At 38.0% G+C, this 10,454-nt stretch overlaps 1 protein-coding gene across 1 annotated transcript; it reads left to right on the top strand.

The window, feature by feature from the left end:
• The first annotated feature begins 4,806 nt into the window (after positions 1-4,806).
• On the top strand, positions 4,807-9,287 carry LOC110448819. Its single transcript, XM_021495264.1, has 5 exons — positions 4,807-4,893; positions 5,648-5,811; positions 6,795-6,851; positions 7,995-8,156; positions 9,066-9,287. Exons 1-5 carry the CDS (start codon positions 4,870-4,872, stop codon positions 9,259-9,261), a joined length of 603 nt encoding a protein of 200 aa, XP_021350939.1. The 5' UTR covers positions 4,807-4,869; the 3' UTR covers positions 9,262-9,287.
• The last annotated feature ends 1,167 nt before the right edge of the window (positions 9,288-10,454 follow it).

Here is a 10,454-nt window from a genome sequence, read left to right as displayed (position 1 = left end):
TAATCCAGTTAAGAACATTTCCCACAAAACCATACGCTCTAAGTTCTTTCAACAATCCATTGTGCTCTATCGAAAGCTTTGAATATATAAACAAATACCATACCAGTCTGAAGGTTATCTTCCAAAGCTAAACAAATATTGTGATAAATATCTATCAGTTGATTACTTATAACATAATTATGCAGATGTTTATGAACGACCCTTTCAAAAACTTTACTCACCGTACTAAGAAGTGAAATCGGTCTATGATTTGAGGAAATAAAACATTCGCCCTCTTAAAATAAATGCATTACTACTGCTAAATTCCATTGTTTTGGAAATTTACATTAGGAAAATGACATATTAAATAGTATTTGAAGGGGTACACAAACAGTTTCAGCATTTCCTGAGTAATCTTATCATTTCCGGGTGCTTTATTAGACTTCAGGGTTTAAAGAATATCTTTTACTTCTCTTTGTGAAAAAGTATTGTTTTAATATTATTCTGACATCTAGATGGAAAGTCTGGAGTATCATGTGGTTCATTAGTAATTTGTTGGGTACAGAACCAAAAAAAATTATTCAGTAAATCTGCCTTCTTTTTATCATCAAACACAAGTTCAGCGTGTTTGTTATCATAAATTGAAGTATATATTCGGATATACCAGTTTTACCAACAAGTCGGCGCATTATTCGCCAATACGATTTGGAGTCGTTTAAATTAAAATTGTCAATCAAACCATACACGTCATATTAGTGTGTCCAGCACCTGTGCATGCATTCATGCTTACATGTATGAGCAATCCAGGCCAGGGGAGAACGGGTTAAGTTCGGGTAGTCCTGATATTTTTGGTATTAGCAAATATTCAGTTGACCGGGCGGGACATTCAAACGAAAACAATGGCGATTAAGACTCAACTACTTAATTTCTAAAACCTAAATTCTTTCTAGTTTTGCAAACTTTCTGTAAACCGAATTGCTACTTATTTATATCATACGTATAACACACTGACATATTTACACATGATCTTTCGTAGTTACTGTAATAAGTATCAATTTGGGGTAGGTTCCGCCCGTGATATCGGGTCAGGTCGTGAAATTGGCGGGAGAATATGACGTTGCATGCTTTACAACGTCATAAATTAAATATGCTGATTCCAACGTGGGCCGTACTTACCCCCAGACTATCCCCTGCCCGAACTTGCCCCAAGACAAGGCACTTTTTTGGCCATCCAATCTTCTGACAAGTTTTTTTGTTTGTTTTTTTTGGGGGGGGGGGGGGGGGGGGGCGGTGTCAACCTTTTAAACCGTAAATAAAAAATACTTTTCACATTATTCCAACGTCTACAATTTGACTCCCTTTAAGTTCCATTTAAAAAGTGACAAAGTTCGCCCGCACTTGTATCTTTGTTCGAGAGAAACAGTTATTAAGTTGTCATAGTCATATGACAAGCCAACAAAAAGTTTATCTACCCCTACTCCAATTTCTAGATTCATGTCTGTAGAATTTAGCCTATCCAAATTAAATTCACAATTAAAAGTTACTTATTTGTGTACTGAATGCTCCTTACTTGTTTTTTCATTACGATGTAGTTGCATTGGTTCTTCTTAACATTTGTTGAATTCCCCTCCTGGATAATATCTTTGTTTGCTGTTTTTGGAAACTATTTTATAGACCTGTATTATAGACCTGTATTATAGACCTGTATTCCTGTTATACAAATTGCATGTGTGTTACTGATATATACATTCTACTTGATACTCGGCGAATTTAATGCAACAGGTCATCGGTAAAATAATACACAATGCGTTAAAATTGATCACAGGGTAGTCGGTATATTATTCATTCATGTGTCACTGTACACGATTTATGACTGTTATGCTTTTATATGTACAAAGGTGTATTTCATCATCTGCTTCCACTTTAAGTCTTTATCCGATTTAGACAAGCTCGCATTAAAGGTTTAAGGTATAGCATTAATATGTCATCTGTATGTCACATATCATTCAGTGAAACGCTTTTATAGATATAAAGCTGTACCTAGCGCAGTAGCCGTCCGTTATCACTTATATATAAACACCAGCCTACTTAAAACTAGTTATCAGTTATAAATACAAGTCATGTTACCGTGGTTTATCAGTTAAAATCACAAGTCAAGCTACCATCAGTTATCAATGATAAACATAATTCAAGTTACCGTCATTTACTAACTATAAGTCCAGTAACTAACTATAAGTCCAGTTACTAACTGTAAGTCCAGTTACTAACTATAAGTCCAGTTACTAACTATAAGTCCAGTTACTAACGATAAGTCCAGTTACTAACTATAAGTCCAGTTACTAACTATAAGTCCAGTTACTAACGATAAGTCCAGTTACTAACTATCAGTAATCAAAATACAAAGATCTTTTCAGTCCAGTGTTAGACAAAACATGACTTTGATCCTAATTTCAGCCTACTTTTAGACAAACATGACAAATTTTCCAATTCTTCTTGCTGTTCAGCATAATGAATGTTGGTATACATCATATGTAAAGGATGAAGATTACCAGTGTGCCGAAAGTCTCCATACAATCTTGTTACATTACCATTCATCATACCAAACAGAGGGAACGATCACGTGCTCTTGTTATGCAAGCTTTCCTTTCTAAGAAAGAAAACGGCGATATAAATATATAGTTGTAAAGTATTTTGGAGCTTATTTTGTTCAAAGTACAACAAAGGCCAAACTGAAGTATACAGAGGACGATATTGTGAGAATGGTTGAGTTCCTGGTTGACGATATCGTTGTTGAGTTCGGTGGCATGATTTTTCAGCAGACTGTAGGCATTCTTGTTGAAAAAAACTGTGCCCCTCTTCAGGCATCCTCGATTTCACGGGGTTATGTCATAGCAAAATCGAAGGCTCAGTGTGACCACCTTGTTGATGAGACAAGAAGACTAGTTCGATCCTTAAATGTACATCAAAAGAATTTCGCGTTCACGTAACGGTAAAAATTGACAGGCTTTGAAGTCGGGCGTCTTTCCTTTGTAATCTTTAAAGGACAGGTATCGGCCTAGCGATTGGTCAGTTTTTGTTACCTGAGACCATTCAAACAGCTATCTTCGTGCCTTCAATTTTACTATGACATATTCCAGGGGTGTAGAGAGCGAAAGTGAGCGAAACGCCTGGATATCGGGGATGCTCTTCAGGCCGATTTGTTTCTGTTTTCATACGAAGCTGAATTCATTGATGAACTCTTTAGGACTGGAAATAAAAACCTAGCCAAGTCCTTCAATTTCATATTCAGTTATATCGGTGATGTGCTGTCTTTGAATAACACGAAATTCATTTACCACATCTATCGACCCTCGTGGGCTTGAAATCAAGCTTGGACACCATAGACTTTTCAACTTTAGCCGCTTCCCTCGATCTTTGCTTACAACATGGCCGAAAGTGACGACTAACTGCTAAGCTGTATATTAAGCGGGACGATTTCGACTTTCCGATCGTGAACTTCCCATTTCTTGATAGCAACATCCCTGCTTCCCCTATCTACGGTGTTTATAGGTCGCAGTTGATTCGGTACTCAAGAGATTGCTCCGAACATCACGACTTTTGTGAAAGATGTCGACTGCTGACGGACAAACTTACAACAAAGGGTTTCCAAAGATGGGGGAAATATGCTATCAATTTGTGTGATATTAGGTCGATGTTTTTTTTTTTATTATGCTCACTAGATTGCCTTGTGGTTTTGTTGAAACTTCGATATATATTTTTTCTTTTTCTCTAGAAAGCGTGGATGGGGTTGAAACACTGCCAAACTTTACAGAATAATCGAAAACCGTTCTTCGGCAGACGGGTCAAGACAACCTTCTTATTTGTGACTTTTTTAATCCAACGACCCTGTTTCAATTGTGATTATGATATCTACTAACCCAGCCACAGTTTTGTATGGAATACCACCAAAAAAACTATTAACCTAGCCACAGTGGTGTATGGAATACCACAAATAAAACTATTAACCTAGCCACAGTGGTGTATGGAATACCACAAAAAAAACTATTAACCTAGCCACAGTGGTGTATGGAATACCACGAATAAAACTATTAACCTAGCCACAGTGGTGTATGGAATCCCACAAATAAAACTATTACCCTAGCCACAGTGGTGTATGGAATACCACAAAAAAAACTATTAACCTAGCCACAGTGGTGTATGGAATACCACAAAAAAAACTATTAACCTAGCCACAGTGGTGTATGGAATACCACAACTAAAACTATTAACCTAGCCACAGTGGTGTATGGAATACCACAAAAAAAACTATTAACCTAGCCACAGTGGTGTATGGAATACCACTAATAAAACTATTAACCTAGCCACAGTGGTGAATGGAATACCACCAAAAAAACTACGGACTCGGCCTCAGTGGTGAATGGAATACCACTAATAAAATTGTTAACCCAGCCACAGTGGTGAATGGAATACCACCAAAAACACTACGGACTCGGCCACAGTGGCGGTGAATGAGCGATCACAAACATTCATTGACTCGATCACAGTAGCAATATATGAAATAACAATTGAAGTTTTTAGCCCTGTCCACATGCTGGTGTATAAAATACACAAAATAATCCACTGACCCAGCCTCAGCGGTGACGTTTGTGATACGTCTCTTGCTGAATTTAAGCTGGTGGTCTGGGGCAAAGATTGTAAGTTTTCTAGTAGGATGGTTTTATTGACAAAAATTATTGTTACCATCAGCAAAGTATACAAACCTGACTTTGAAGGCAAATTGGTCGCAGATGGCTCGCTACTCATGCATTATATTGAAATATTTCCATACTCATTTGTGACTTTGATATACTGATATAGTGAACACACACGTCGGAGGATACCAAAGCGGATATGGCAATGTCCGTATCACTGTCGGTAAGTCAGGGAATTTGTTGTTATGTATTTGATACGTTTTTTCTATATCTGGAATAGGAAATGCATTGAGGAACTGAAATCCATATTGTTAATGATAATATCACTTTCTTCTTTAAAATATACATCAACAAACATATAATTTCTCTTTGTAGTGAACATTTACAAATTAACCTCTGAGAGGAATATATAAAAGCTTTCAGCTTTTACGCTATAGATGGGGGTTTTCTTGATTGATTCAAACATATTTTATTGACATTGGATAGTCAACGGGATAAACATAACACTGTTTTTGATAGAATATACGAGAGGAAATCATTAAAGATGTAGGCTTGAAATTGAGTGTATGCCATGTGCTGGAATAATGAATAAAAACCCTGGTTAACTAACAAACATATATCTTGACTTTGTAACATACATCAACACACATATCACTTATATTTGCAATAGACATCCACAAACAAATCACTTGTAAAATGTACATGCTACATGTGGTATAGGTATTACCTCCTCTTCTGGAGCACGTGTTCATGATGTCTTTCTTTTTATTTTATTGCCTTTTTTGTTCCTGAATTGTTCGTGCAAGTTCCACTTTGAATTGATGAATTTATGAATTTATGTTGACGATATGATGTTCATGTATTTGTGTTACTTAAATATACAGATGTTGTTTTTTTTTTAATACAAAAACAAACATATCACCTATATTTGTAATTCTGTAATTGTATTGACAACTAGTTTACATTTTACGTATCAGTTGCTAGGTGTTCTGGCGACCCTGATCGCAGTAAGCTGCCACGATCCATTGCCTGTCACGTGTAAATTCCCCGAAGTAAAGGAGATCGACCCCGGCTATGAAAAAGTAACAAACAAGGAAGGGATCAAACTCTCAAAGCGTCAGAAGAAAATTGAGATTCCAGCGTAAGTACTGGTGCAGAATACATACCGAGGTTCCATTCGTTGTACAGGTCTATCGAGTTTCCGGCGTAAGTACAAAAACAGTAGTCGGATCTAGTGTACTCTCGAGATGCAAGGGACCGCGATGGCTAAGTGGTTAAGGCGTCTGACATTTTGCTACAACTAGCCCTCCACCACTGGGTCGCGGGTTCGATACCCACGTGGGATAGTCGCCAGGTACTGACCGTAGGTCGGTGGTTTTTCTCCGGGAACTCCGGCTTTCCTCCACCACCGAAACCATGCACGTCCTTAAGTGACCATGTCTGTGAATAGGACACAAAACACAAACAAACAAACAAAAATCGAGATTCAAGTGTAAGGAGTCTGGACAAGTGCAATGGTCAGAGATCTACAGTGATCCCATTTGTTAAAATTTTTTTTTAGAAATTTCAGCATATGTACAGGACTAGTGGGTAATGGTCTACTGTAGGTTCAACGTAAGTACAAACTCAGTGATCAGAAATCTACCGAGATTACATTTGTCAGGGGCATACTGATTTTCATTGCAGTAATCAGCTAGCTAGAGGTCTATCGAGATTCTAACGTAAGTATGAGTGTAGATGCCAGAGGTCTATCGAAATTCTAGATCAAGTATTATGGCATACGCCAGAATCAATTATGTCGTGAGTCCCATGTAGAAAAGGCAGCATTCAGTGGTCTATCAATTCCATTTGTCTGAGGCCTATTCTAAATCCATGATCAATGGGTATAAAAAGAGATATGTATCAGAGATACAACAGGAATACAGGGAAATGTTTTCAATCATCCAAAAATAAGTTAAAACGTGATTCATTATTGCATCGCAAAGTTAGGAAGACATACAGAGGATGTCCTTTGCTGTATGTTAGTACGTTACTTTTTGTCGGAACAATCGGAACAATCGCCACGCATCATTATTAATGATATTGCTAAAAATATTTCATGCGATATTTTTTTTTCTGATTCAGAGCTAACCCCAAAAAATACCGCGGAGAGATATGGGAAGGCACACGAGCATCACAAAGGTTAGTAATTTGTAGGTTTATAATGTTATCAGACACAATCTTTGAGTAACGCTTTACATGAATTTGTACGGAGCGATCAGAATAGACCTAACAATGAACACCAAGGTTTATTATTTAACTTATATTGTATTGATAGCATTCAAATTCTCTAGAGATTGATGCTCCACAATTTGGAATATGTGAATATTGTATGGAAGAAAGATTGCGATAAGTCTCGTTTGGAATTGTGTGGGTCCTTCCTTCCTATGTACCTTCTGTAACCACCGGAAATTGGCCCAGTAAAGTTACCTGAGGACCACTAAGCTTCCATCAAATATTATACGTACTAGCGAGAACCCATCCAGCTAATAACAATACTAGACGTTGCTGAGCTATCGTTCATGTCCAAGTGTTAAAGTGCATCACTGGAAAAGCAACCTAATAAAGCAGTATTACCTTTAATTTTGGATATAGAGTGCACATGTCCCTATACCGCGAGTCTGGTTTTCCCATCGTCGCTTAGTTTTTTTCTCAGTCTTTCTCGCTCTTTGACCTCGCTGGGGCTCTGCTTGACCAAGGCACGGTTTGAGACCTTCATCAAGTAAACACTCGCTTGGTCTCTACAGCCATTCGATCTGGTTTGGCACTAAACTGGTTGCTGAAAGTCCGATTGTCTTTCATGATATCGCCTCCACACCGTTACATGGTTTGTAGTTGAGGTAAATGGTTAAATCATTTCATACCGGTAGTCATGTCTGTGTTGTGGTTGTAGTGGATTATTAAGACAGACTATTATGTTCGTAAGTAATAGTGCGTGGTCAAGACAGCTTATCCTGTGTTTTGGATCCTGGGACTATTATTACAGCTATTAGTGTGTTGTACTACACTAATAGCTTATTATTAATGAGCTATTAATAATTGTCGTGTGACAATGAACTTCCATGCTTTATTGCAGTTGCTGTGGATGGTCATGACATTTGGCAAGAAACGTTTATTTGTATATATTTTTGTTATTGTGGTGAATGGTCACGGCACCTCTTCTGGTTTTGTTTCACTGGTGATAATATATGCCAATGCTGTGTTGTAATTGTGTGTTGGGTGGTCACGACACCTTCTGTGGTTTTTGTCCCTCTGGTGATGATAGATGACAATGCTGTGTTGTAGTTGTGGTGGATGGCTGAGTCCTCATATCGTGTCACCGTTCCTCCACCTCTGTAACGAGAGACGAACATTCACACAGACCGGAAACTACGTCATCTACCAATCCCGATTCTGCTTAGTGTCCCGTCCATTTAACAGCTTCAAGTATCCGTCAGTGGAATGCATGTAAGTACTACATGATTGCTAAATAATAAGGAAGATTTATTTTGCATTACGATATTATATTACTTTTTAAAAGACACGAACTCCAAGTACTACTTGATTCTCATTCCCCACTTACAGCCTATAGTGAAGATACCGCAGATTCGAATCATCTTCTTCGCCTTCTTGCATACTATGACAAACAGTACCCACATTATGACAGTAACGATCATTTATTAACAAACCTTACTATTCTATTTTCATTTCTCCAGTTGCAACATTTCAGCATACCTTACGAAGTTTACATTTCCAGAGCCTCTCCGTCTAATCAACAATCTAATCAGAATATACGATTGTCATAATACTAGAAATGGTATTCAGGGTCTACCGTGAATAAAGACTTATTCACTATGAATAAGATCATTTTTATGGAAATACTTAATGTGTAAGAAGTGAAACATCATTACGAGTGTCACATGGGAAACCCTTACACTTCCGGAGCACCTGATACTATATCCGGTTCACAATGCTATCATTCATGTTCGGGTCTCCTCTGTTCCAGTTGTTTTCCTTTTGAATCGATAAGTAGTTGGGGGTTTATCCATATGTATCCTATTGTTGACATTATGGCTGCTCTCGTTATACAATGCGAGCTGATCTACCTCACTTTCTCTTGCTCGTTCACTGTAGAGTAGAAACAACAGAATTAATCTATTGGTTTATTGTAGGGTTGATCGACAGCAATTACGATCGTTGTTACATTTTAGCATTGTTCTACTCGAAAGACCATTGTAGATTTGAAAAACAATAACTCGTTACGCTAGTTTGTACATTGAAGAATTGAAACCCAACGCATGTGTGCATTGTATTTGTCTTTGTCGTGAAAAATCACACAGTATTTAAGTTAAGACCATTATTTGTTTATATCTGCAGTAACAAAGAGTGTAAGAACGTGTGGATCCGCCCCGGGGAGGCCTACAGGTGTGTGCCCGGGGGCTCACGGGTATATGGAGTACCCGTCTACTGCATCAACAAAGGCAAGCCTACCTGGTACACCATGCCCCTGAAGGTCAACACGTGCTGCGTCTGTCGTCACTTTGTCTGTCCGAAGCTTCTCCATCATGTCTAAACGTATTAGTAAAGCAATCGTACTTATGAACTGTTTGTTTTTTTCTTCATTGGTTGGTTGGTTTTGTTAGTGTTTTACGTCCTATTAACAGCTCTGTTCATTTAAGAACGCGCGAAGTTGTGGTGGTGGAGGAAAGCCGGAGAAACCATTGACCTACGACCAGTACCTGGCGACAGCCCCACGTAGGTCTCGTACTCCGCTACCCAGTGGTGGAGGGCTAGTGGTAGCAGAATACCAGACGCCTTAACCACTTCGCCATCTTCTTTTGGAGTAAACGTGACAACAGTCTTCATATTGCACTCGGATGCTTACACAAATTGCACAAGGGCGTCTAATACCAATGTATGTGAATTACTGTTTTTGATAATTTTAACACAATCATTTTTGACAAGCAAGTATTAGCATTCTTCAATCTAACTCAATAAACATGAAGATATTTTAGGAATATGTATATATGTAAAGAACCTCGGGATTTTTTTGTAATTTTCTGTAACACAATTGAAAACTGTTCTGCACTGCCAATGGTATTCTCTAGTGAAAATGAATCCATGGGATCACTTCTTGAGATCGGCCAAAACAAATTCAGTAGTCTTTTTTCAATTAAATTCCTTTGTAAATGTATGGCCGCATTAGTTACCAATAACCTGCATGAACACGTTTAAATTGGGAAAGCAGTTCAATACATATGGTTATCATTTTGGAATTTTTAACCACATAGACAAATCTTATTGCCACGTGGAACAGTTGAGTACTAAATAAAACACAAAGAAACGATACGGTGTGATTGTTAAGGACAATAATGTGATACATGAAACAAAGATCATAACCGAGGACTCATGGCACTGCTTCGATATTATTCTTTTGTAACCTGGGAAAATAGTGGTGAAAGCTAAGAACAAGTAATTTAATACGTATGGGTGTATAAGGGATAAAGGTCGTATGCAGTATCTGACTATGTACGAAGTGCGTGCGGAATTGTGTAATGGTGTTGTTATATGATTATGAACAAGGTGTGTTTGGGAGTACAAGGTACATGGTAGGTATGAGACGGATTTCAGGGTATGTAAAGAGGCATGTTTGACGCAATGTACGTACGAAGTAAGGATAGGAAAATGTACAAGGCATCTGTCAGAGACGTGTCTAGGGTAAGTTGTGTATTAAGTATGTACAAGACGGGTTATGTACCGACACTA

This window comes from Mizuhopecten yessoensis, unplaced genomic scaffold (genome assembly GCF_002113885.1).
Source record: "Mizuhopecten yessoensis strain PY_sf001 unplaced genomic scaffold, ASM211388v2 scaffold4359, whole genome shotgun sequence".
NCBI classification, from domain to species: Eukaryota; Metazoa; Mollusca; class Bivalvia; order Pectinida; family Pectinidae; genus Mizuhopecten; species Mizuhopecten yessoensis.
This window is presented reverse-complemented; position numbering and strand designations above follow the sequence as displayed.